Genomic DNA, 27736 nt, shown 5'->3' on the forward strand with positions numbered 1-27736 from the left:
AGGGATGGCGAAAAAAAAAGAGGGGATGTTCTGCAGCTTAATTAATGGAAAGAGGCTTGTGCATCTGACAGCAGCCCCTCTGCAAGGTGAATTCTTTCATAAAGAGCCTCATTCATGAGTTGCCAAGACATCCACAACCTATTCTTGAATTCACACAAAAATTAAAAGAAAAACAACTGACTGGGTAATTTAGCGACTTGCAGGATGCAGCTGGTGCTACTGTTTTCACAAAAAAAAGGCCTTTTCCCTTCCACCTCTTAACCATTCCAGTCTTCCTCCCCACCCCCAGCTATTTTGTATCCTGCTGCACCAGTGAGGAGTGTGACAACTCCTGACTTAGCTGGCACTGTGGGATATCGAATAACAATGGGGAAGAATATCAGGATAACAAGGGGGTTCTGGCCAGTGCTAAGGAAACAATTCTGACACTCTCCCTGCTTGCCCAGGTCCTGCCATCAGCTGAGAGGTAGAACTTCCTTCTTTTTTTTTTTTTTTTTTTTTAATGAAACAAACAAAGGTCTTCATTATGCTGGATACTGCAGCTCCTTCCCTTGCATCTTGATAAATCACCAGCTACCTATCCTATGTACCACTGAGGAGACAGTTTGTGTAGTTCAACGTGTATGAAGAAGACACTTTGTGTTTCCAGCACCAATATATTATTACCTTAGTTCTTCCCAGCTACTACACTAGTTCATATTCTCATATTACCTGACACAGAAAAACAAGTCCCTCCTGCCCCCCAAATCCCTTTTCACTCAGATTTTCCTTCCCAGAGGATATTTAATACAAAATCCTACTGTGCGTGACAATAATTTAACAACTAGAGTTAGTCAGGTTCGGAGCCCTAATACAAGCAAGCCACTGGCTATTTTTAAAGCAGCATCGTGCAAATCTAAAGGTTTCTGAAAGGTATTTGAAATGATGTGGTATATTGCCACCTGACTCTGACAGGCCTCCTAGTCTAGCTAACAGAGGTAGAGTCGCTCTAGTACCAGCAGCTACGGGAAGTGACTGAAATAAATTGTTTGTGCAGTCAGAGCTTTATTTAGCAAGGGAACCTCACAACTAATGCTGCCAACAAAGTAAGTAAAGAAAACATCATACAGACCTAGCTAAAACTCCAGCTGGAGATAGCAGTTCGGTCCTTGAGACAAGCCAAACTCCACTTGGTTCTAGCTGCAAAAGGAAAAGACCAGAGTGGAGGTTGCTCAATTTTCAAACAACACAGAGCAGACCTAAGGCACTTCTGGGCTCAGCAAATTCAGAGCTGGTTTGTCACATGGGTTATTTCCCAAACTCCCATCCTCTACGAGAAGGTGGGTGTGCCGGGAGATGCTGAGCAGAAGTTGAGAGGGGAAGTGCTCCAACCAGCTCTGCAGTAGGCGAGGGTTCTTGCTGTCCGTTGAGTCTGCAGTGTGGTGGGTGTGCCTTTCAGCCATATTTCTTATTGCTCTGGCTGCTTGTCTGTTGTACAGCAAGGGCTGGGCGGCGTCAGAATAGTCTCCGAATTATGTGGCTGGTAACAGCCTCTCTGGTCATTTCAATTTCTTCAACATATTAATAGGACTTTTAAAAAATATAGTGGAAACTGGATGAGAATGGGATTAACAAAAATATGGTCAAGCTCTCTCCTCCTCCTTTTTCTCCATGTTTCTTGGCAATGTTTGACCAATAAAAGACTGCCAACAACTTCAAGTCTGGAAATTTTCCCCTGGCTAAAACTGAACTAGAATGTAGTACACCCACATCACAGTTGGAAGTTGTGAGGATTCATTCAGTTACATTAAGGACTGTCAGGATCCTTTAGAGGCTCAAAGTAACCTTATTCAGCAAAACTGCCTTTGCAGTCTCTTTTATTGGCTTCTAAGTACTGAGGATGGCCTTCTTTTCATCTGAAGGGCTCAGCAAGTGCGATGCCAGGCTTTTTGGAGAGGCTTTTTTTTTTTTCCCTCTCTCTCTCTCTTCTTGTCCAGTTGGATCTGGAGAAAGTTATAAAAGTAATGTTCATTAAAACAGAGAGCAAGAGAGTATTCCAGCAGTTTAGAGATCACAAAAAGCTGTTGGGAAGCTGTGAAAGGGATTTTGTGTGAACTCTAAAAAGAATCCCCCTCTCTCATAAAGTGACAACCCAATATCCCCAAAGGGAACAGCGGGAGGGAAACCTAAACCTGTGGACAAAGTCAACCGATAATGATTGGAGAGTTAATTACTTTAAAGCTCACAAAGACAAGCTGAGGTGTTAAAATGGCTCCTGCAAACACCAGCATCCTCCCCTTTCACCTAGACTAACTAATCGCAGCAGGACCATAGCGAGAAGGACCTGAGCAGCCCCTGATTATGGCAGCTTTCACTAGCTCTGAGCAAACTGATCTTTATTCATTTTCAATTCCATCCTTCATCTCATCAGCTGCCCTCACAAAGTATTACCGTAAACGTGTATAAAAACCCAAAGCTGCATCAAGTTCAGTGATGCTGGTTGATGTAGAGCCCTGCAATATCCCAGGCTTTCCTCTTGGGATTAGCCTAGAAAACACTCTTGCACACAGCAGCAAAATGCTTCCTGTCGTATCAGTGCATTTTACATGGCAAAAGGAGAAACTTAGATCTAGTATAGCTATAACTAACAATTAATGTGGAGCCTAGGTGCTAATCCTTTTTTCTCCAGCAAATTTGTTTTGAGTCACACTTTATATTAAGATTCCATTTGTGAGGTTTAACACAAGATTAGCCCGTGTTTCTATGTAAAGCATATAGAGTTTAGTAGGGTGTTTCAGTAGGGTGTTCAGTAGGGTGTTTCAGACAATGATGAGCTATTGTTATAAAAAAACCCCTATCGACTCATTGGACTTGTAACAATTGATTACCATTTATTAAAACATCTATTAATCAGCAATTCTTTATCATGTGTTTGTAAATAGAACCTCCGTATGCAGTATTGTGAGATACTGTGTATAGGAAACACACCATCTTACAGAACACTATCATGTATAAGAGCCATCTGTTTTTTTCTGCTTTGCTTTTAGCCTTTTCCTTTGCACTCCTAAATTCTGTTCATTCCATTGCCTCTTTAACATGTATGATAGTTAATGCCGCAAAAAGACATGCTCCTGCTAAAGTTTCAAGAACACTAGTTTCTTCTCCATAACTAGCACAGCTACCATAACTGGATCTCTTGTGGCTAGAGCAGGGCCCTTGGTTTTTCCTTAAGCTGGCATCCTCTTCTAACCACTTTGCTCCATGCTTTCTGTCTCTGGTTGGAGAATACAAAAAATAATACACATTCACCTATCAGAGCTCTCATAGGAACTAATTAATTAAGGATTGTAAAGTACTTTGATGTAGCAGTGTGGTATATTTGCCAGAGTAGAATGGAACATGTGGGATCTATTATAAAAAGTCACTGTCTCCATCCCTGTGGGATGACAGCTGATCTACCACAAACACTTATTTCCACATTACAGAGTTATGCCGATTACAACTCCTGAGTTGAGACTGTTATAGCATTTACCTTATAATCTGTTACTTTCAGGAATTAAAAAGCCCTCAAATCAGTAAGATGGCAGCAGGAGACTATTTTACACTATTATTCAATTTTACTAAATGTAATAGATGAGACAGCAAATGATCAGAAAACAGGCCCACAGGTTATTCACCCTCTGTATGTATAAATATATGCATGTATATATTAATATAATCTATATTAGTATTTATTAATAGCACTTAAATTGGGCAGTGATGCTCTGTTGTGTGCAGCAGTGCATATCCTTATACATAAACCAAGAAACTTTCTGTTTGTATTCAGAGGGGTAGACTTAGTTACATGGATTCATCTTTCAGATTAAATTACAATATAAAAGGTTGTAAAAAAAAAAATCTCGTAAGTGAAAGAAGAAAAGGCTGTTTTAATCCAGAAGGAATATGAGGTTAGGGCTCCAGGGAAGCTGCTGAACCCCTGGCAGGTGAGCTAAGCAGAGGAGATGGTATAGGTAAAACACATACGCGTTCAGCTCATCGGCAGGGACACGCTCAGGGTGACTGTAGAGGCTGTGAAGAAACTCGCTGCACTCTCAGGATGACTCTCCTCCCCAGGGTCACTTCTTTCAACAGCATATGCCTGGGAAGGCAATTTCCAGGTGACTGTATCATATACATGGTCATGTATGGTAATCATAGAAGGAACATCCTGGCTTTGTTGAAGTCGTAGGAAGTTTTGCTAGACTTTGATGGGGGTCAAGACTTCACCCTCTGGCAGCTCCAAAGATCAATGGGGATCTATCACCATACCAACATGAACAACTATAGAATTGTTTCTAAATACGTAACAGCCCCGCTAGTTCTAATGGAACTGCACCAGCAATTAAAGCCCTCACAGGGGAAATTTTGTTTTTATATATGGCAGTAATTTCATGCACAAGAATTTTCTCACTGATTTCAAATGAGTGTTCAAACTTTAATTTAGCGTTCTTTTTTGTATACTGCTGAATTTGGTCTGCATATGGCTGGGCTTCATTTAAGCGGTAGTCTCCAGCGTGTCTTACACCACTGCTATACGAATAGCAGCTTTAAGATTTTGATTTTTGACAACTGAATTTAACTCAGACCATGTTCAGCCCTTAACTTCTTGCTTTCTCTCACTTGTGATCCAAAAATGGCAACCATACATGCATTTTTAGAACATTCCTAAGGACTTTTGGAGAGAAGGATATGCTTACTACATACACTACAATATAGATGTGCAATCAAATATATTTTTTCAAGGGGCAGGGGGGGGAACATATCCTTTAAATAAGGATATTTAAACTATAATTAAAGCAAAGAAATTAATGGAACAGAGTGAACCGGGCCATAGTACTTCTTTCTAAAAGCAGATGAGACAGAGCGGTTTGATTTTAGATTGTTTTTTAACACCAGGGACATCTTTTTAGCAGAGGGAATGGGTGTGTTTGATGTGTGGGTGTCCAGGTACCTGTTACTGCTCAGGGGCATTGACTACTGTACTTCATCAGTTTTGTAGTGGCTATGGGAGAGCAAATCCCCCAAAGTCTGACAGTAGAAGACATTCTGAAGTGTGAATTTTATTGCTTACACTAACTTCCTTGATGGGCTTATAACTTTTCCATGGGTATTTTTAATGTAGGTTTGTGGTTTTTTTCACATAATAAACCAAAAATATTTCTTATCTAGATCACAAACCAAAATGCACACAACATATTAGATATCCTCAATTAGATCCAAAGTGTTTCAGGGACTTACAGCTTGTCTGTGTAACATGCACTGTCTCAAATTGAACTGCCCTAAATTCACATGATGCAATTCTTTTGAAGTCATTATTTTGGGAAATAGTATAATTGACAGTGACAGTGGATCTAAGTTCGCTGAAGGATGATTCATGTATAAAGAGGTTCATGTGCTTAACTTCACAATTTACATAGTGTTAGGTACACCTGTAAATGTCAAGATCCATAGGAGTTTCTCTTCAAACAAAAGGTTCTTGAATATGTTAAAAACTGGAACACAACACCCAATGACACTATAAAGTTTATTTTTAGGAAAAGAATTAAATTAAGAAGAAGGAATGAAAGTATTTAAACCAGAGACGTTTATGATTTTTCTCTGCTATTACTTATGCCTTCAGCACACTCGTAATTTCAAAATGGCCAAACAGATTGTCGAGTGTTCTCCAGTGTTTTGTTTCCTGAACTGGGATGTGGCCATGCCAAGTTTCAGTTTGAAGAGATTATTTTTCTGTTTTGCCACTAACAAAGTTGTAAATTTCGCAGAAAGAAAAAAAAAAACTAACAAACTTTATAATGGAAATGTTGACACAACATTCAGAATAGTGTTGCAAATGTGACACTCTGCTACAAATTGTGGTGTAATGATTTATATTGTTTCCAATACTTTAAAAACTATTTCAATTGCAGCCAAGTCCTGCATAATATATGAACCTCGAAGGATTATCCAACAAATATTAGGTCACTACACATTTCAGCTTCCCACTCTGTGTTTAAAAGGCTGCATCTGGCAGTTAAAGGACTAAAACCTCAGTCAACAGGTATGGTATGAGATACATGCTGGAATATTATTTTCACCTGGTAGCTTTCTGTAAGTAGGTCATTCAATTTTATAGTGCTCTAAAACATCACCAAAGAGCTTCCTTATACCATATCTCCAGCAATTGACTCTGAAAAAGTTGCACTAAACCTTAGCGCTTAGTATTTTATTACTGAAACTTTGTTCACTTGCTGGTCTACATACAATACATGTTCTAGGAAAGACCTTCTTAATTTATTGCAGAAGGTAATTTTCCACCCACTCCAAAGGGAGATTTTTTTTTTCCTTTTTTCTTCTTCAGGACCAGATATCAATTTTAGAAAACTTTGCAGACGGGCACTTAACACAAGACGTCACCCACACAACATGGAAAAGAGGATGTCTAGGAGACCTCTGAGATGGGTCACCTTTCAAGTTTGGGAAGATGGGGGGGTGTCTAGTTGGTGATTGCTTGAGTGGATGCCCAGGTAGGTGCATCACTTTTTCCTCCCTTCCGTGGTACCCTATGGTATATGCCTGATGGTATTTTGTCATGCTGCACTTCACTGAAAAGTGGTGTTTCCCAGCCAGAGCTGAGAAAACCATCATGAGTATTAAAACTTCGACATGGTGAGTGGCCTTTGGCAGCGTGGCTCAAGACAGCATGGAGGAAACATTTAAATGAGTTTTAAATCCATACATGTTATCACCTTGTCCTTTAAAATATACTCCTCAGAACATCTTGTTACATTTACAACAAACTCAATGGGAGGACAACATCTGTAATTTGTTCACCCTCCTTTAATCCCTCAGACTAATTATGGTTGCCTCAAACACAGCCGTCTTCCTCCGGACGGAGGAACCGTACAAGCCCTTAGGAACGATTTGCCAAAGCCTGCCTGTGGTGGTGCTTCCATCGAGGCATTTTAAATCTCCCCGTGTGGGACACAAACCCCAATCCAACCCCCCGAGGAGGGCGTGAGGCCCGGGGCGGCGGCGGTGACCACTTCCCCTCAGGCCGCCTTCCCGCCCAAGGCGCCCCGCAACGGCCACCCGCGCGCCTCGTCCCTCAGCCCCAAACCGCTGCCGCGCTCGCGGCCTGCCGCGGGCACGCGCCTCCCCCCAAACTTTATTGCATTTTTTCCCCCTTTCTCTCCCCCCCCCCCTTTTTTTTTTTTTGAGGGAAAAGGTGGGGGGAGCTCAATTTCCCACTTGCCAACAGCAGATAAAAAAGTGGGGAGGGACCTCTTCTGTCACAGCCTATGTAGATTAACCTTTCAATTAGCTGTTATCAGGTCCTGTGTCTTAGCACCAGTCCTCGCAATCTGCGTCCGCTCGGCATCGGGAAGGCTGGAGGTCTGGGGTGGGTTTCTGTTTTAATTTCTAAATTAATGATAATTGTTCGTGTGGTTCTCCTCCCCCGCCTCTCCCCCGCCGTGAGCCGAACGCTTGTGTCTGATCTGCCCGTCCACCTTTTAGTATTTTGGAGTGAGAAGAGGAGCCCCGCGGAGGAGGAGGGGAGACAAGGTATTCTCTCTGTATTCATCTTCTTTTTTCCCCTCTTGCGAAGGGGCTTAGAGAAGGTAACTGGTGCAATCAATCCGCTGGCTGGGGATTCCCTCCACCCCCTCCCCGGCTCGTCTGGCTCTCCTGGCTGGGTCTCTTCAGTGTGTATGTGTTTGGGGAAGAGGGTGGGGGGAGGTTGTGTTGTTGTTGTGTTCCTGGCTCTGGTTGCAGCCAGGAGAGAGAGCGAGCGAGCGAGAGAGCGAGCGAGAGACAGAGAAGCAGAGAGAGCGAGCGAGAGAGAGAGAGGAGCCGCGATCGCGTTTCAGGGGCAGCACATTCCGCAGGAACCGCTGCTGCAGAAACACACACAGGCAGAGAAAGGAGGTCATTGCAAGCAAAGGGGGGAAACCTGCATCGGAGGTTAGATTCCCAGGAGTTTATCTGGGGGGTAATAGGGAGCATGCGATGGGTTTTGTTTTGCATTGGGTGACAGGCTGCAATTTGCCATAATAACCCCCTTTCCCTCCCCTCTCTCAGTGCAGGGGGCTTGTCACTAGGCTGGGTACTTTTTTTTTTTCTTTTGCATTGGAGGCTGATGCACGTGTTTGCAGACACTTGCGCTTGGTAAATGCATTGCAATGCTCTGCGTTTTGCAGGGGAGGGGGAGCAGCAGCAGGAGGTGATGGCTGGGTTGGATGGGGTGGGGAAAAGGGGGAACGGAGTGGCGGAGGGAGGCAGGGGATGGCTGAGGTTTTTGTGTTGCATGCTCCCACCCTGTCTTTCTGAGGCGGTAATTGTTCCTTCGCAGATGGGGTGACGGAGAAGTCCCTGTGCTTCGCATGGCGAAACTTGCAGGGACCTGCATGTGGCCGTAGAGCTGGGAGTCATTGTCGCCGTACCCAATCCCACCCCCTCCTCCCCTCCCTCCTCCCTCCCTCCGCGGTGCGGGGCGTGTGCGCGCGCGATAAGCGGCTGCCGGTGCCAGGCACCTTGGGAGGGTTACGCCGGGAGCACGCTCTTCCATTTCGCCCGCCCGGGCGAGCGGCAGGCTGTGAAGCACGCGCGTGACGCTCCATATTTAAGGCCGCTTATTAGTGTGTGTCGTGCGCCCGCCCGCCCTGCCGGGCTGGTTCAGGCGGCCGCCGCCGGTGTCTCTTGCTGGCGATCACCCTCTCGAACAAACTTCAGGAGCGGGTGGGGCGGCGGCGGGTGGGGGAGGGTAGCGAGGCGGGGGGCACTAGACGGACAGCGGTGGTAGCCAACGGGAGGGCAGGATTGCGAGAAGTCTCGCCTCCGCTTGCGGCGGGTGGCCAACCGCTGGCGTTCGAGGCCCAGCAATGAGGCGGGCCGGGCTGTGGCGGGCGGGCGGGCCATGCCGGTGTGTGGCGGTGGCGACAGCCAATAGCGGCCTTCAGCCCCGCCCTTTCCCACGGCTAGGCGGGGTTGCGCGTGGAGGGAAGGGGCGTGCCTCGTGATTGACACGCTCTGCCTTCCAATGGGAGAGACAGGCCGGTTGCTGGGCGGAACAGGGCCGGTGTGGGCGGTTGATGGACGCGGGCCCGCGGCCTGTGAGCGTGGAGCGGCGTGCGCAGGGCGGCCCAATGGCGGGCGCCGGTGGGCGGGGCGCGGGGTAGGTAAGGTTTTAATGAGACTCCATTGGGCTGTAATCAGTGTCATGTCGGATTCACGTTAAGTACAACAGGGCGAAACAAAATGGCGGCGTAGGTGAGGTGAGGCGAGCCGAGCCGCGGCGGTAGGGGGAGTCGCGGCGGCCGCCGGCAGGGGGGCAGTGCGGCAGCGGGGGTAGCCGCCTCGGCGCAGTCTGGCAGCGGGAGCAGGGGAAGAGCCGGCAGCAGGGGGAGCCGCTGCGGCGCCTGGAGGAGGCTCCACCCCCCGCGGCCCCGGTCCCGCGGAGGTGAGTGGTACCGGGGAGGGGGGGGCCCTCTCAGCCTGCCTCCCGCGGGCGCGGCGGCGGGGGTTGGGGCCGGCGCGGCCGCTGCTTCTGGCACCGCCCGCCGCCCCCGTGGGGTGGGTGCAGGTGCACGCTGTCGCCGTCCTCTCCTGGCCGCGCTGTCCTGCGGGGTCGCCGTGCCCCGGGGAGCAGAGCCCGAGGGCTCGGGATTTCTGCCTTTGAAATGAAAAATCCTGGAGTAAGGCTCGGAGGGTTCAAAAGCCAGCCCCGGCTGGCCCTGTCAAATGCAACAATGCCTTGGCGCTAGGCACTAGGCGTTGCAAATCTCTATGGCTTGGTTATACTGCAGAAATTTTAAGTAAGTTGGGGAGGGGAACGTTCAAGCCTCTAAAGCCACTTTTGAGAAGTGATGTTCACAGCGTATTTTCTTTGCCCAGACCTCACCTTTAGCGTTCTGTCACTGTGCATTGAAAATGACCTGCTCTGCAAAATGCAAACAGATACCCCTTCTGTTGAAAATCACTCTCCCAAGAAGAAATGTTTTCAGTGAAACCCTCTTGCCAGGTGTACTGCTGGCAGTGAATGTTACCTTCCTGTGCTCCTTGATGTTCTCTAGTACCATATTTTAAAGTGCTCAGAACTTCCACAAAAGAGGGTGGGAAGGGTGAATTTGGGTAATTTTTGCTGGTGTCGTGTTGCACTGATGCTGTTTCCTCTGGTGGTGCTTGCTGCTGTCATGTGAAGCGCTTTTTAGCGTATGATCTTAAACTAGCTCATGGTGTACAGCAGAGTGCAAGCACTTCAGTTTGATTCACATGTACCACTTTTACTTCCCACACCCCCAAGTCTCTTGGTGTAGTTTTGAAGTTACTATAATGTCTCCTCATCTCTTTTAAGGCATGTACAGGCGGCATCGCCCTTCCTTATTATAATTGAAAACTATATGTTGTATAAAGAATAATAAAATAGATGGCTTCACGATCTGAGTAATTTTAAGTGTCGTGTGTGCCGGGAGTCATCGCCAGGATCTGCTTTCTCTCTGTCTCTTTGTAGGTGCATGTATCTTGCAGTGGGGAAGCAAGTATCTTGCCTCTTTTGCATCATTAATTGAGATGGGGGTGGAATACAGAGTTGATTAGCTGCATAATTCTAAATAATGGCTTGGAGGAAAGAAAAATGGCAAAAAGCTTGCTGAATGCAATGGCAGTCTTCTCTTCTTCCTCCTTCTCTGCTGCAATCCTTACCTGACCCTGATGCTGCAGCAGAGAGCTGGCCGGCTGCTGCTTCTCCTGAGTGTGTGCAGAGCAGGTAGGAGGGAGCAGAATGAAATCGGTGCTTCACAGGTCACCGGCAGGTTGCACAAGTTGCTGTCATCTCTTCCCCCCCCCCCCCATTTCTACTTTTTTTTTTTTGTACCTATGTTAACCTCAGGTTTTAAAAGTTTAACTGCATTTACATTTAAGAAAACAAAAGCAATTTTTTTTATGTATTTTGTGAAATTATTTTGGATACTTCTGTAATAACTTTTAGTTTTGTGTCTTGGGGGGAGGGGGGCATAGCTAATTTTTTTCTTTCTTTCTGATTACACAGCTTATTTTCACAATCTAGATCACTTGGAAATAATTCCATATACTAGTTCAGTCTAAAAAGGACCTTATTACAGGATTATAGGATTACTGATGACACCTAAGATTGACATGTTCAGTCAGTGTGTTCCTTAATTAGAATCAGCTGTACAATACGTGTGTGCTTTATAAAGGACATATTTGCATTCATTCTAAATCCCAAGCTGCAATTTTGCAACTTCCTTGTATTTATCTGACAATTTATGACTTAAGGGACAAGCCTTGACTAGAGATGGCTTTTCATGTTTTAAAGGTAATGTATGGTGCTTTACCTTCCAGATGCTTATGTTCTACACTTCTTCACTAGCAGACTTGTTAAGATAATTGGTCAGTAATATAGTGCAGTCAAACTTTCTCAAATGTTCTTGTTTTAAAAATAAGATACCATAGAGTATAGAAGCTGAAATATGACATATGACGTAGAAAGAGCTTAATGACTGTTGCCATAAAACTTGGAAGTGGTCTTGTGTGCTTAACAGTCTGGAAAATCCAATCTGTGATTGGATGGATACTGTTGAGGGTTTGACCAAAAGTTATTTAATTACAAGGGGAGAAAAATGAATAAATATATTTGAGTGCCTGCTGCTAATTTATAATTACTTTTAAAATTTGCTATTTCCTCAAAATCTGTTTGGGTGAGCATCACGCTTGTTATACTAATTGATGTATGACCACGTTTTTGTGGATTTGGTGAAATAAAGCTCTAAACTTAGAAACCTGAATGTCGTTTTGAACTGCTGTGTGGCCTCTTACGTTAAATCTGGAAAGTTTGTTTCTAAAGCAATTTGTTTGTCTTTATCCAGTCACTCAGCATGTATAGGTATATATCTCTGTGTTGCCAATCTTGGATCAATCTGTCTTAATTTATGAAAGACCTCTGTGGTGGGTTGACCCTGGCTGGGGGCCAGGTGCCCACCAGAGCCGCTCTCTCACTCCCCTCATTCACTAAACAGGGGAGAAAAGGCATAACGAAATGCTTGTAGGTCGAGATAGGGACAGGGAGAGATCACTCACTAATGATCGTCACAAGCAAAACAGACTGAACTTAGAGAGGGAATTCATCTAATTTATTACTAGGCAAAACAGAGTAGAGGAATGAGAAATGAAATCAACTCTTAAAACACCTCCCCCCACCCCTCCCATCTTCCCAGGCTCAACTTCACTCCCGGCTTCAACCTCCTCCCCCTCAGCGGCACAGGGGGACGGGGAATGGGGGTTACGGTCAGTTCATCTCACGGTGTTTCTGCTGCTTCTTCATCCTCAGGGGGAGGACTCCTCTCATCGTTCCCCTGCTCCAGCATGGAGTCCCTCTCACGGGGTGCAGACCTTCAGGAGCAAACTGCTCCAGCGTGGGGTCCCCCACGAGGTCACAAGTCCTGCCAGCAAACCTGCCCTGGCGTGGGCTCCCCTCTTCACGGGTCCACGGGTCCGGCCTGGAACTTGCTCCAGTGTGGGCTTCCCACGGGCCGCAGCCTCCTTCAGGTGCCTCCACCTGCTCTGGCGTGGGGTCCTCCACAGGCTGCAGGTGGAATCTCTACACCCCCTCACCCTTCCTCCATGGGCTGCAGGGGGACAGCCTGCTTCACCATAGTCTTCACCACAGGCTGCAGGGGGATCTCTGCTCTGGCGCCTGGAGCACCTCCTCCCCCTCCGTCTGCACTGACCTTGGTGTCTGCAGAGTTTCTTACATCTTCTCACTCCTCTTTCTGGCTACAAAAGCTCTCTCTCTCTAAGTGTTTTTCTTCTTCTTAAATATGTTATCGCAGAGGCGCTGATTGGCTTGGCCTTGGCCAGCGGCGGGCCCGTCTTGGAGCCGGCTGGCATTGGCTCTGTCAGACACAGGGGGAGCTTCTAGCAGGTTCTCACAGAAGCCACCCCTGTAGCCCCCCTGCTACCAAAACCTTACCACGCAAACCCAACACAACTTCTTTAACTTATAGCTCCAGAATCACTGAGCTGAATTATATTGCTGGCGAAGATGTTTGTTATTAAGATGTTATTCTGAATCTTACATATGGTAGACCTCGTCATATCAGTTGTGGAGGTCAGAGTGCTACGCTTTAAGTACATATGCAATCAAAGTGCAGAATAACAGAAACTCTAGGTTGCAGTAAAACAATTCCAAAATTGGATTGAATGAGCTTTGCATGATTTCCTAAAGCAGAATAAACTTAGATTCTGTTGGAAGGTGTGCATTTAAGATGTCTTGATTTTTTTTTTTTTTTTCCCCTCTTGAAATACCCTGTCCTGTTTGTTGGAAACTCTATGCTCCTACTGATGCACTCAACTAGTGTGATTTAGGAGGCACTAGTATGCAGGAGGTTGTATTACACATAGGGAGTTTTATGTAAATAAGTAAAAATGTAGTTCTGAATGTGTATTGCTGTGAAATTCCTGTATCAAGTGGCAGACTTTACATGAAGATACAGGTTTATGCTCACCTTTTGCCACAGTCACTGGCCAATAAAAATTCCTGTAACCCACAAGTTGTAGCACTTATACTGAAATGTTCATAGGTGTCCAGGTGCTTGGAACAGACCCTGCACTGTATGTTCTGGAATTTAGTGGAAGTGATGTGGTTGCTTGTATGAAATTTAATATAACAGTACTGCAGTAGGTTTAAAAATGAAGCAAGTACGTCTGACTCAGCAAATGCAATGTTCAGCATTTAATTAAGTGCTGACTATCTTCATGAAGACTCATGGTAGAACAGCCTACCTAAATAACTTCTGAACTTAAAACTTGCTAGGAATCAGGGGCTTCATACGTAGCTACAGAGAATTTCCAAATTAAAAAGGCAGAGCATCTAAAATAGTCTCAATCTCAGTGAAGCTCCACTATATAGAGAGTTTTGCTTTGTTGTGTTATTATATTTTCAGTGTCAGAGAATTTGTAGGATTCAAAATACCATGGAAACTTTTTCTTCCCTATATTTGTCTGCATTTTGCAGCTACAGTGTTGTTTTGGAATTCTTTGAAAACAGTGAATATAAACAATGCTGTTAGGGAAAGAATGGCTTTTGCTAGCTGGATTAAAATGTCTGTTTACAGAACAAGTTATTATTTTATTACAAATACTTGAAATACACAAAACTGTTATCAAATATGACTTGCATGAGTACAGACTGGAAGCAAGAAACAGGATCCAATCTATGTAGATCAATAGGGCTCAGTATGAGAGCGAATTAAACATTCAGGCCCTGCATTTGTATCAGGAATGTGTCTTTTCATTCTGGCAGGCAGTTGAACTTATATATTTATAAATATGGAAACACTTATGTTTCAATCAAACCTAAAGCATGACAAATTCATAAAATGAATTGATTGATATTTCTACTGTTTGGGTATAGAAGAATTTTATATCCACCAATAACCAACTGCTCTCTTGTTACTAATCCTGTTGTGTAGTTATAATAACGTGTGAAACATGATCTGGAGTCTAAATATAAAGAGATTTTTGAGGGGTAGAGGGAGAAGGTATGGGACCAAAAGTGGGTTTTGTGCTCCTTCTCTTCACAGTTGCAGAGGAATCTTTTTAACAAGTTGAAAATAATTTAGATTACTGCATCAATTCAGTTTTTTCCCTATTTATAATTTACTCAAGTTTTAAACATGATTGAAATGCAAGATGACTTGAATAAATGAATAAAAATGAGGTCCAAGACTTGTGTAATCATAGATATTATTGCTAGTTGTAGGCTGCTTGGCATAGCTTCATAAATGTTGTTTCAGATTAATTCACTTTTAGATTTTGCTGTGAAACTGGTGAATCCTCTACTTTACGAGACAACCCATTTATTGAGAATGAAGATATTTTTTTTTCCTCTTTTGCTTTTTATTTCTTTTCCTTTGTTTTGAAATAAATGTACAATTCTGTTAATACCTTCAAAAGTTCTCCCTCACATTTCACGGAAGAAAAAACTAATACCTCAAATACATTTATTCTTTCATTAGGTGACTACTGTCTTAGTTAAATTTGTGTAGCTCTTTTATTTTTTCATTTTTTCCATATATTGTCCTGCGGAATGAATAAACTCCTGATCAAGATATTCTTTCAGGTTTCTTATATAAGTTTTCGTAGCCACTGAATTACTATTGGAGTGATATATTCCATAATAACTAAAGAAAATTATTTGTTAAACTGTGAATCACCGAAACACATTTTGTCAATGTGACCTTTTTATATGTCTTCATGCTGACAGTGTATCTGTACGAAAATGCCTCCTGTTACTTCATTTTCACTTCTGTTCCTGAGAGTTTGTATCAAAAATGCATGCCTCTCTACTGCACACCTTAGAATGAGAAGTGTCTTTGATTCCTTTTATGTATTGTAGAGTACCTAGGTATTAATGAAGGATGTAATACTAGTAACTTGGTTCTGATATTTTGCTTTTGATTTTTCTGAGTTATATAATCAACATATGGCATTGCACTTAGAGACAGCATACTGTAAGAAATGGCAGTAGTTAATAATTTGACTTTCATCGGTTGAGGATTGTTTTATGTTTGGTTGGGTTTTTTTTAGTGCATGTGTAATCCAGGCAGATAGTAATTTTCTTATACTAGTGGGTCTAGAAATGATTTGTAGGCAGATTGTTTTAGAGATTATTTTTGGATCTCAGGCTGAATGGAAATTGTCCAACAAGCCAGTAGTAGGTTAAGTGTTGGGGTGATGGAATTTAGGAAAACTTAATGTACTGAATGTTATGCGATGTGGAAGAATTTTATGATGACTCTTTTGGTATGGGGTGGGAATCGGTGAAGACTTCATATAATCTCACAAAGATTTTTGCATATTGCAGCATCTACAGTATGAATGCATGTCTGAATGCATTATTTTTCTTTTTACTACTTTAGCATTAACTATATTCTCTCCCTGCTTCTTTTTTCTTTTTAAAGGTTGCAATGAACTTTCTTGTAAGGATGTACCAGTATCATCACGAATGAATCCTTTCTACCTTTACATAACGGTAAAGTGATTGGAAGTTTCAGTCAGCAGATATTTCCCTGCCTTTTCAGACTCCTCAGCATGGATATTTCTGAGATGCATCCAAGCAGTGTGTGGAATCCTTTGATTTGTGTTTGAGGTGTGAACAACCTCTGAAAGATCTGCTAAAAAGATAAGGAGGAACCTCTATGGGTAACCCTTGGCTGGAAACAATTACTGGTCAACCATGGTAAAACTTGCCAACCCTCTTTATACGGAGTGGATTCTTGAAGCTATACAAAAAGTTAAAAAGCAAAAGCAAAGGCCTTCTGAAGAGAGAATATGTCATGCTGTTTGTGCTTCCCATGGATTAGATAAGAAGACTGTTTCGGAACAGTTGGAACTTAGTGTTCAAGATGGTTCTATTCTTAAAGTTACCAACAAAGGCCTTGCATCCTACAAGGACCCAGATAATCCTGGACGGTTTTCATCTGTTAAACCTGGCACTATTTCTAAATCTGTTAAGGGATCTAGAGGAGCTTGTAATGAACTTCGTAATGTGGATTGGAATAAACTCTTGAGAAGAGCAATTGAAGGGCTTCAAGAACCAAATGGCTCCTCCCTGAAAAACATAGAGAAGTATTTGAGAAGTCAAAATGACCTAGCAAATATTTTCAACAATCCTGCCTTTCAGCAGAGATTGCGTCTGGGGGCCAAACGTGCTGTGAACAATGGGAGATTATTGAAGGATGGACCTCAGTATAGAGTGAATTATGGCAGTTTGGAAAGCAAAGGAGCATTCAAATACTCCAGCACTTTCCCAGCTTCTCTTCCACCTGTCAGCCTTCTACCCCATGAAAAAGACCAGGTGAGTCTGCAAAATGAGAGCAAATGTAGTAATGCAAAAGTGATTCTTCTTGTTCTTTTTTTTGTTTACCTAGTGCAAAAATAATGATTCTTCTTGTTCTTTATTTACTTGCTTAAATGTATATAAGGATGCATGTCAAAGATCCATGTAGAATCAGTTCTGGTAAAGGAAGTTTACTTAGTTCTCTGTGTCCTGCTATTTTGCATTGAATAGTTTGCTCACTGAATTTTCAGTAGATAAGCAGAGCAGCAGGGAAGAGTACAGCTGTGTGCTCTCTTCTAGGTGTTAGACTGTTGTCTTGCCTGGTGTACTGATGTTGCTGAAATCTGCAGTGTGATTTGATTGTGGCCTTTTTACCTTCAATTTATGCCTGGACATACTGATTTTCTTGTAGTTTGAACACTACCTGAAATACTACTGGTGGAATTCTTGATATTTAAGACTGTTAGAATTATTATTTTTAAAGATATTTGTATATAGATACATGGCTTTAAAACTACAGTTAATAAGAACTGGAGTTAATGTAACTATTCTAGCAATATAAGTGAAGAAGTCAGCATAACAAATTGAGCTAAACTGCAGAATCCTTCTCCTGTTTCAGTTTTGTTGGACTTCCTACACGGGCTTATTTTTGCTATTACTTGGGCCTTGTTTTCAGGTTAATTATTCACAGGGTTTAAGCCTTGAGGGAGAAGGGGGTGTCAGTTAATGTTTTGTTTATGAAAGGATAGTGTCAAAGATGTGTCTAGGCATTCTTTGATCATTCTCCATTTAGTATGGTGGAGTGTGTTTTGAATTTTCAGTGTTCTTGGAAACAAAGCTACCTGTTCTACTTGAGTCGGGTTACTTAGAATATTTGTAAGTTGGTGTCGTGCATTTTGTTAGTGTGTTTTCTTTGGTTTTTTTCCCCACTTCTCAGTGGTAAAGGTTGATGGCAGTTCTTTTTGGCATGGAATAACCCAGGCAACTTTGCCATTGTAGAGGTGCCATTAGTGTCTTGTTCTAGAAACTGTGTGATGGTTTTCACTCGCTTTTTTTCCTTCAACTGATTGTAAGGCACTGGAGGGATGCAGAGTATAAAGTGCTTGTCTTAGAACTATTTAGTGACGTTTAGAAGAACACAGTTTGTGGAACTGTCAGAGGTGACACTACAAATGTTGGTAGCTGTAGGTTGACTTCTGTGAGCTTCTCTAAATATATGTTAAATATGATTGCTTTTATACGTGGGTATCTGCCTGTTTCTGTCAAATTGGACTTCTCGGGTATTTGAAGGATGCATGGACCTTCACACTCAATAGTCAATGGAAATTCAGAAGTGTTGCTTACTGTGCAATTACTGCTGTAGCCATACACTATAAAGATTTAATTACTTGTAGTGATAAAGCTGTCTGTTGTTTAAATACTTTCAGAGATTCTTCTCAATTCTGATACTCTAGTGGCATGAAAAATTTGAAGGCTGGAATACTGAGCGATTAAAATAGTTTAATACTATGATGCTTCTCGTGAATTCTGTGGAAACAAATCTCCCTTGTTTGGCTGCCTACTGCGACTGGCATCCATTGCAAGGAATGTGAGTTGGGTCATGGTGCTAAAAAAGCCGTTACTGCCATATTAAAATACTGGTATAAGGATAAAGCTGTCTTTTTAGAAGTTAGCCAAACAAATCTGTTCTTTAGCAAGTGCTTTGGCAAGAAATAAACTTTCATTTGGGTGTCTCAAAATTAGCAGTGTGACTTACGTGTTTGAAAACTTTTCGGCATACTTTTTCCTGACAAAAATAGTTTTGATGTGAGGTTGGTGAATCGATAGTTGCATATCAGTGCAGTAGTGCTTAGTTATACTAGTTGTGGCACAGGTTACTGGGCAAATATATAGAGACTTGGTTTAAATACGGGCTTTTTACTGATCTTCAAAAATGTAGGGCTTTAAATATGCTTAATGGACAGTTCTGAAAGTAACTGTAAATAGGTGTCCCTAGTATTGGGATGTGATTTCATGTTCATTTGAAATTGGTAATTCATGAATGAGCAGAATGACACTGTGGGAAAACTGTTAGGCTGGTTTTATTGGAAGTATTTAAGTGGCAGTATGTGGCATGTCGAGATGATTTACTGAATTTTATATAATAAAATGGAGCCAACTGGCATCTCTCAGGAATGGCTAGTCTTTCAAGAGATTGGTGTATTTAAAAGTTTCTTTGGCTGTTTATATAGCTAGCACAAGTAAGAGCTGCTTGTTTGGGTTTTTTTGTTTTTAAATACTAGAGGTGAAGTTCAAGTATCTCTTCTGTTGACTTTCCTTGAGAAGAAGAATGAACAGAAGGATGTGCAGAAATCTGTTTAGATGACTGTGGAAGTTTGAGTAATTTTGACTTTTTTAATGTATAATTAACATCTCATTAGGATGAGACAATTACAAGATTTAGGGCTTTAGAAGTGCATCAGAGCTCGCTCTCTGGCAATCTGAGCATTTACACTCATAGCGCCAGCTGCAGACTCTGAACTCTTCTTCCTGAGTGAATAAAAGGTGATCAGACGAGATTTAGTACTGCCTGTGTGTTTTGGTTTTTTTTTCTTGTTTTGGTGTGGGGTTTTTTTAGTTTTTTTCCTTCTTCACTCCCCACCCAGCATCAGAGTATCTAGTGCACTGAGAAGAAAGATGCTATTGCAGTGCAGTGCCACTGAAGTTAGTTTTGCAGACCTGGAGCCTTGACTATGTTACAGGGCATGTTGAGTGCTTTGCATTCGATGAAATACTTATGTGGAACAGGGAGCTGGAAGTGCTAAATTGTCCTCTTGGTGCTGGTGATGATATGGCACTACTTTTCTTGTTTTCATATTAACTGGGTGATCCAATGCAACTAGATACAGTCCTCTTGTTTCATTAGATGTAGAAATAGTTGCAGCTAGTTATAGCAATATAGCTTGTATTGCCATCTTTCTTCCTGTTATCCATAGGCCTGGAAGGAAGTATTTGTGTAAAAATGGTATTTTTCCTTCAAGTGTTATTCTGACTCTTCTGGATTTGGGCAAAGGTGCGTCAATTCCAAGTTAGAGGAAGAGGAAGTATGTGGTGCAGCTGTTTGAATTTTCTCTTTCCCTTTCCATTCCCTACTGTGTGTGTGGAGGGTTGCTTTTTCACTTCTGTATGAAGGGAGGCAAGCACAAAGCTCATAGGAAGGACAGATCTAGAAGTCTAGGCTGTACATAGTATAAAGAGTAATGAGTAGTACAAATTACATTTCAAAAAGACATCATGGTTATCCTAAATATTCTGGTGGTTACATTAAGGTAGATACTTACTTGATGTAGACAGGTAACTTGAATCAAAGCACTTCAAAAGATGCCTGGTTTAAAGTGTTCAATTGGTGTATTTAAGGGCCTGCCTCCAGCCAGAGGTGGAGCTGCCTTAACAATGAAGGGAAACTGAAAGTAGTGGTGTCCTTTAAGATGAAGACCTGTAATGTTTTTTCTTTCCTGTAAATAAAAAAACAAAAACTGCACACACAAGAAAACAGTAAAAGAAGAAAATTTGTTGCTTAGTAGTTTGATCTTGTTCACTTCACTAGCAATGCATAGTGAGTATTAACAATTTACCTGCTCTTACATGTTCTTCCTTCTGTTAGAGTATCTTGCATAGATATCTTCTTTCTTGGCGCTTCACACCTTCTCTCGCCCAGCATCTTTTGAAAAGAGGTGTAGGAGTATGTTAATCAGAAAATGCAATGTGAAAACTGGTAACATAGTAGGAAAGGGCATGAACAGAGAGAAGAATCAACCTGAACATGTTGAGTGATACTTAGCTTTTTGATAAGCCTTTGCTGCATTAAAATATATTTTTGGAAATGCAGCAGTAAAGTAGTATTTAAAAGTTACAGTTAGTCTTTAAATGGTGTTAAATTTATTGTCAATGGTGTCAGTTGTAGAATGGCAATACTGGTGACGTTTTCTGTCCATGTCTGCTGTTCCTTGTTTTCCTTATCACTTGGCCAGGCACTAGGAAGGTTCTGCAGTTTGGGAACTGCATGAAACCTACTAGGTCTTAGGAGTTACCCATCTCCTGAGTACAAAAGCTGTGTGAATATAAACCTGGAGAAGCAGGTGTTTATAGGCTGTAGACAGCTCTTTATTTACTTATTTTTAAACATAATTTAAAATTATATATTCAGCTTTAAAAGAGGAAGAGGCAATGGCTATTGTAACATTTTCAGAGGGTTGTGGGAATGTGTAGTGTATCTCAGTGGTTACATCTTTGCTATGTGCAGAATAATTACTACTTAAAGTACACTTTGAAAGATGTGTTGCAAATGGAGATGACTTGATCCACACAGCGTTTTCTTGGTTCTCTTGAACAGCTCAGCAACTGTGTTAATAGTTGTTTCCATTTGATTCTTGGCATGAAAATTTTTATTACCCCCCTCTTGTCTTTCTGAGCTGACTTTCATGCAAAACCAAACTTGTTTTATTAATTTTTTCATACTATGAACTCCTATCTAATTTTGTTTTCACTGGCCTATGTACATGTAGCTTTTCAAAGTGTAGCTTGGCATGGATTGAATTTCAGTTTTCTGGTATGTAGCTTGTGCCAGTGCAGACACTGGGTGTTCCTCCTTCTGTCTTTCAGGCAAACGGCCAATCTATAGAGAATTGCTTTTTTGGCATACAGGCTCCTCCCTGCTCAGTTTTTCAGCTTCCTGCCTTCCTGCGGGTAGGCAACAAGAGGCTATAGCCTGAGATTTCTTTGCTTGCTCTACCTTGTTCCCTCTGGCCTCTAGACTTTCCACTGAGCAGAAAAAGAAAAATTAGGCAGAAAGGAAGTGCTATGCAATGTAATGTATCTTACCAATTTACACATAAGGGGATATTCATAATGCCTGACTTTGGAGCTAGCTTTACCTGGAGTCTGTGCTCCTGAGGATGAGTCTGAGCACCAAAATGCAGTGATAGGTAAGTTTCTGTAAGGCAGTGTCTGCAGTGCTACAGTTGAGGACAGTCTAGACAGGGGTATGAAAAATGAAAAAAAAAAACAAAAAACCCCACATCTAGACTTTAACTTGTCAATCCATAAAATACTACTGTCTTTAGAGACAACCTGTATTTCTCCCCTTTTAATGTCTTCATGGTGACAAAAGACTAAGGAATGTTAGTGTTACTTGACAAACACTAACTCTCATGTTTGTGCTTCTCATTATCTCAATTGACAAGATACTTTAATTTCTTGGAAGGGTGACCTGCGCTTCAGTGCCTGTAGCTCTTGTCCTTGAAGTTCTGGGATGATTGTTAGGTGCTGCTGCTGTCTCTCATTTCTCTGCTGTCTGCGTAGCTCCTGAAGTGCTAAAAGAGCAAAATCCATGCGTAAGCCAAGTGAACACTTAAAAATGGATCCTATTCACAGTTGAGATACTGAACCTTATTGGAAATTGAAGAACGACTTACCCCATCTTTTGCATTTAAAACTGAAGTAGAAAAGTGTTGTCAATCCCATATTGTGGAGAAGCAGCTCATATCACTGTAGATAGAGATACTGGGCTTTTGGGGCTTTTTTGTATTTTATGATTCAGCATGTTTGGAATAAAGAATCACAGAATGGTTTGGGTTGGAAGGGACCTTAAAGATCATCTAGTTCCAACCCCCCTGCTGCGGGCAGGGACACCCTCCACTAGACTGGGTTGCCCAAAGCCCCATCCAGCCTAGCCTTGAACACTTCCAGGGATGGGGCATCCACAACCTCTCTGGGCAACCTGTTCCAGTGCCTCACCACACTAACAGTAAAGAATTTCTTTCTAACATCTAATCTAAGTTGACCCTCCTTCAGCTTAAACACAAGAAGCATGCTTGTAAAAATTTTCTTGAATTGTATGGTGGGAGGGAAATTAAAAACTGCTATTTCCTAAGTTAGATCAGTCTACTCCTTCATAAGGTGGGTTGGGGGGGAGTTTGGGTTACAATTTCTGATGTGACTCAGTTTCTGCAAGCAGGTCATCTGTTTGCAGCTTCTTATTGAACTATCAGGGAAGACCCTACTCATCCTATTTTTCCCCAAGCTGGATATTTAGGAACATAGTTCTGCATGATGTGCTCATAGTTCTTGTTTACTGGAAGGAGTGATTCTAAACCTTATACTGCAAGCTAAGGTGTGCTAAAATTTGATTCTCTTGGTAGTTTCTCTTCCAAATTAATTGCTGTGATGTACTGCAGTGAGTCCTGTATTGAAACTGACAGCAATGAGTTAAAGAAATCCTGTGTAGTTCCAGCAGTTCTGTTTGTGTGTGTTCATCTGTGCTCTTTTCTGTGAACTCTTTTGTCTTAACCGGGAGTGACACTTGATTCCTGAACTACAGTTAGAGGTTTTACTCTGCATTTTTCCTCCAAGATTAATTTTTCTTCAAATATTTGGTACATGGGTATCTCCTTTGTCAAGATTCCTTCTAGAATATAGAAATAGCAGAAGTCTGCCTTAGATACAAGGAGAACTACCTTGCATATTTTGTCAGTGCTGTATCCTTACCTATCTTGAGTCCTCTTCTGTGTTCAGTAATAGTGATAATATTGACCCTTGGGTGTTTTTTCTGTGGCAGTTGAAATGTGATAACAATTCCATATTGTTTCTTGGTGTTGCAGGGACTTTATTATAAAACAGGTGATGAAAAACCTTGATAACTTACAGTTGAGGTTGTCTGCTATTTTTTTGACAGATGATTTTATTTTTTTTCTCCTCAGAAAACATCACTAGGTGTAGATCAATTGCTAATCAACCATAGTCTTCCATTTTGGTGGTTGGATATGGCAAGAGACTGTTACTTTTGAAAGATTTCAAGCTAGCATTGAGAAAGCATGACTCGGTGTAAAAATCTTCTTTACAACTTCGAATCCATTTATGGTCCTATTAGCATCTTCTTTCACATGGTAACTCTTTTCTCTATATTCAAGACTATATTTGTCTGGGTATAAGGACAGACCCATAGTTCCTATGATTGTGAGGGCCTGTTTCAAATCTGGACACTAGGATTGTCTGGAACTGAATGGAGGAAGTTGTTGTTGTGTACTGGAACAACACTATTAGGGCTCAGATTGTGGCTGTAGAATTTTGAGCATGATGCACATCAAATCAGGCACCGCTTAGCTGACAGATCCACTGCTGTCCTTTTGTGGATACCTGATCTGATAAGAGACTTTTAAACTAATATGACTTCCTTTGGTTGCAAAATCACTTGAGGGTTTTCGTTGTTTGCCTATATCCCTTTTCATTGAGGGAAATTGTAACTGGTGTCACTTAGATTTTTGTGTCGTGTGCACGTGTGGGCTTTTTATTGGTGGTGTTTGGTGTTTTTTGGTCTGGGTTCTTGCAGAAAACTTCAAGTTTCAATTTTCAGGCACAGGCAGCCTTCTTCCAATATGAACCATTAAAGGAATGTCTGTGCAGGCAACTCCAGGGCTGCTGCATTTAGTTCTAGGTGAGAGTCATTTTGGTTTTGCGTATTATTGTGACTTCAGGTTGCACTGTAGAGAAGATGTTACAAAAGGAAAAAGTCCTTGGGGAGGGGGAACTTCAGACTTGTAAATTGTCAGCTCTTGTGTCTCGTCTCTGCAGTAATAGATACACATGTGCAGGAATTCCTGCTTTCTCAAGTGTTTTGACTCTAGAGGGACAGAGAGTCTCATTTATCTCCTGTTGTGGTGGTACAGCCCACTAGTTACCATCTAATGCAGTGCTAGGTGGAGTAGGCTTGAGACTTCTGTTTCTAATTACAAGCAGTACTCTGGCACAGGAGAAAAGCTGTGAATGATCTCAGCAAAGTTGCCTGGGAGGCAAGGCTGATGTTTCCTCATCGAGGAAGAATCCTTAATAGAAGTGGGGGGCTAACATAAGCTGTGATAAGTTTGCCACATGTTTTCCACATGTTCTTCGGCACTTAATTTCATCTCTAGTGGTGTTTTGAAGTTGGCTTCAATTTCGGAGCTCTGTTTTTTTCTGAAATGGTGAAAATGACTGACTGCAGTTTTGGGAATTATTTTTTATGTGATGTCCATGTACCCGTAACAACGTTAACTAGCAGTGTTTGCAGTTGGCTCAATAAGAGACAAATGTCCGTGGCACTCATGTTTCAGACATTAAGTAGATGTAGTTCTTAACTAATGAATAAGCAGTTAAAACTAACATAAAAGGAGTATAATCAAGATAATTTTATCATAGATGTGTAGGATTTTTTAGTCTTTGTGTGGGACTGATGTGTTAAAGCACTTTTCAGCACTATCGGGTGATTATAGTGAAGGTGAAGACTGCTATTTCTCAGATGGCAAAAGGATTAGAGGTAACTGACACAATTTACAGCAAGGGAAATTCCAGGTAAATGAAGGAGAAAATCCTTTATCATGAGGATGGAGAGACATGGAACAGGGACTGAGAGTGGCTGTGCAATCTCCATCCTCAGAGATGGTCAGAGCTTGACTAGGCAAAGTCCTGAGCAACCCAAGGGAACATTTGAGTCTCATCTTGTTTTGAGTGGTAGGTTGGGGTATATGTTCCATAGGGTCTCTCCCAGTCTAGAGTATTCTATTTCAGCTTGAATTGAAAGTTTGTCTGCTTCTTCTGTTGGCTAATAAAACAGAAAGTATAGTTTCTTTATGCAAGACTATGATGATGATGATTATTTGCAGACAGCTGCATCAAACAGCCATAGTTTAAGCTAAAGAAGTTTTAAGAGGGATGTAGGCTTCACCTGGGAAAACGATCATTGGAGAATTTCATAAGTGCGTTTCGTGTGTGTTGGTTTAAGAATAGTGAACATTCTGATTTCTGCTTTCTTGGGGTTTTCTGAAGTCTGGAAAAATAAGAACTTCAAGTCACCGAACTTTTAGCCTGCTAGGCTTCATTTAAATTCCACCATTGTTGTGTGGATACCTTACCTGCCACTGCTTGGAGAACTGTTGTCCTTTATATTGATCTGTAAGAATGTGAGTAATGCCTAACTTCCAAGTACTGTGGAATTCTCTAAAGTGCTTAGGATTAGTGGATAATAAGCAGTAGTTAGCAAAGGAGTTATACAAAAATACAGTTAAGGGGTTATGAAAAAGGCAGTTTGGTAAGTCTGACAAAATTCTCAAGACCAGAGTAATCTCTGTTATAATCATTGAGCTTCATAGTAGTTAGTTAACAAGTTCTATGCTTATATATGCCACTGTATCCCTCCCTTCTGTTCCAGATTGAAAATATAGTCAACTTTCATTTCCTACTTTGTTTTTTCTCTTTTGTCCTCTGAACACTAGTATACCTGCTGTAGGAGTCAAGTTAACAAGAACATGTTATTGACAGTGTATTGACTCTTGCAAGCAGGTATTTGGGGTTATCAGTCAGTTTATGTACATGAGGTTTATGTAATAAACAACGGGCTTATACATAAACATGGTGTCTTCTGATATGAATTTTCTTGTTCTACCTTGAACTGTTCTACTCTTTCCTCTTTATCCAGTTATGAAAACATAAATGTCACTGAAAACTTGTTAATAATGCTTCTTTAATAATGGAAAATTGTATAATAAAAAAAATTTCTATTTATTATCATGTTTGCCACACATTCTGCTGATGGAGCAAAGCAAGCTTTCATTCAGATGTTTCGGGTGTTACAGATGTTTTCTGAATGTCTAAAAATTACAGATAAATCAGTCAAGAAATGACTAGAGAAAACCAATCACAAGGCAGATTCTCAAGATAGATAGCAGTGCATGCTATGTGCCTACCGAATGGTCTGTTACTGTGCTTGTATATGCATATGTTTAACTAAATGAAAAAGTATTGGAGCTCACACTGTCTTAGAAACCAGTGACTTGTTCTTCTGTGGCCAATTTAAACAATTCCTCTTGTTGAGTGGCTTGACACGCTTGTCTGTCATACTCTTGAGGAAGGAAATTACTGATACTTATGTCTTTCAACGGTTCTACATGCTCTTAAAACAAATTTTAAATTACTTCATTTGTAAAGGGGACAGCTTCCGTTGTAGTCAAGCAATTCCTCTCCTTACATCTATGCATTTAACTTTGCTCTCTTGTGATTAAAAGTCAAAGATATTTTTATCCTGGATAAAACATGGAATGCAGTAGCTGTTTAAAAAATAATAATAAAAAAAATTCCTGGCTTTAGCTAGTCTTTCTGCTTTACATTCATTGAAAACTATTTAAGAGCTAGGAATCTGAAAACATGAGTTCTGTTCAGGCTTTGCCACTCTAGAGTTTATGTGGTGATGGGCAGTTGTTTTTACTTTATGCATTTGTGCACTGTGTTTAAAAAACAATGAGTAGCTGCTGATCTTGCAGGCATGTTTTCCGCTTTTCAGTAGAGAGTTTCAGAAGTCTTTTCAGATATGAACATGAGATGGATGGTACAAATCTTTTATTTGGAATACTAAAGCACTGGAGGAATCTTCCCATGTTCCCAACTTCCTATACTGCTCTGAATTCAAGATGGTACCTCAATTCTGCCTGTGAATTTAGGGAAATAATTGTGGCTGCTATTCAGACTGGGATTGATAGGTTTTTTTTTTTTTTTTTTTAATGTGTCTCCTAGAAGATACTAGTGGTGGGAAAGAGTTGTACTAGAATTTTGTTTGGTGCCTCTCTTTCTTATTGAGATATCTGCCTTCTTAAGTAACACTTTCAACGTGTTTATTGGGCACCTTCAGCCTGTTATGGAAAAGGTATTGATAACTTTCAGAATTAGACTAGAAATAAAACTGGTTTATCTGTTTTTATGTTAATAAACCTGCTGGAGTTGACTGTATTTGAGAAAAATTACTTTGACAGTTGGCAGCTCTGTTCTGCTTAAGAAAACACAACCCCTGAATGTTCAGGCTTCATTGTGTGAACGTGC

General features: G+C 41.5%; 1 protein-coding gene across 9 annotated transcripts in view; it reads left to right on the forward strand.

The window, feature by feature from the left end:
* The first annotated feature begins 7338 nt into the window (after positions 1–7338).
* KAT6B (lysine acetyltransferase 6B) overlaps positions 7339–27736 on the forward strand; it is a 115939-nt gene continuing 95541 nt past the window's right edge. For 6 of the 9 annotated variants that reach the window (XM_054832073.1, XM_054832077.1, XM_054832078.1 and 3 more), the window contains exons 1-2: positions 7850–7962; positions 15978–16873. In XM_054832073.1, the coding sequence (XP_054688048.1) occupies positions 16253–16873 (621 nt within the window). In that variant the 5' untranslated portion in view covers positions 7850–7962; positions 15978–16252. Of the gene's footprint in view, positions 7564–7849; positions 7963–9280; positions 9458–15977; positions 16874–27736 lie in introns of those variants that run through there. The other 3 variants (XM_054832082.1, XM_054832076.1, XM_054832075.1) reach the window with 3 other exon arrangements.

This window comes from Grus americana, chromosome 7, assembly GCF_028858705.1.
Source record: "Grus americana isolate bGruAme1 chromosome 7, bGruAme1.mat, whole genome shotgun sequence".
Classification (NCBI taxonomy): Eukaryota; Metazoa; Chordata; class Aves; order Gruiformes; family Gruidae; genus Grus; species Grus americana.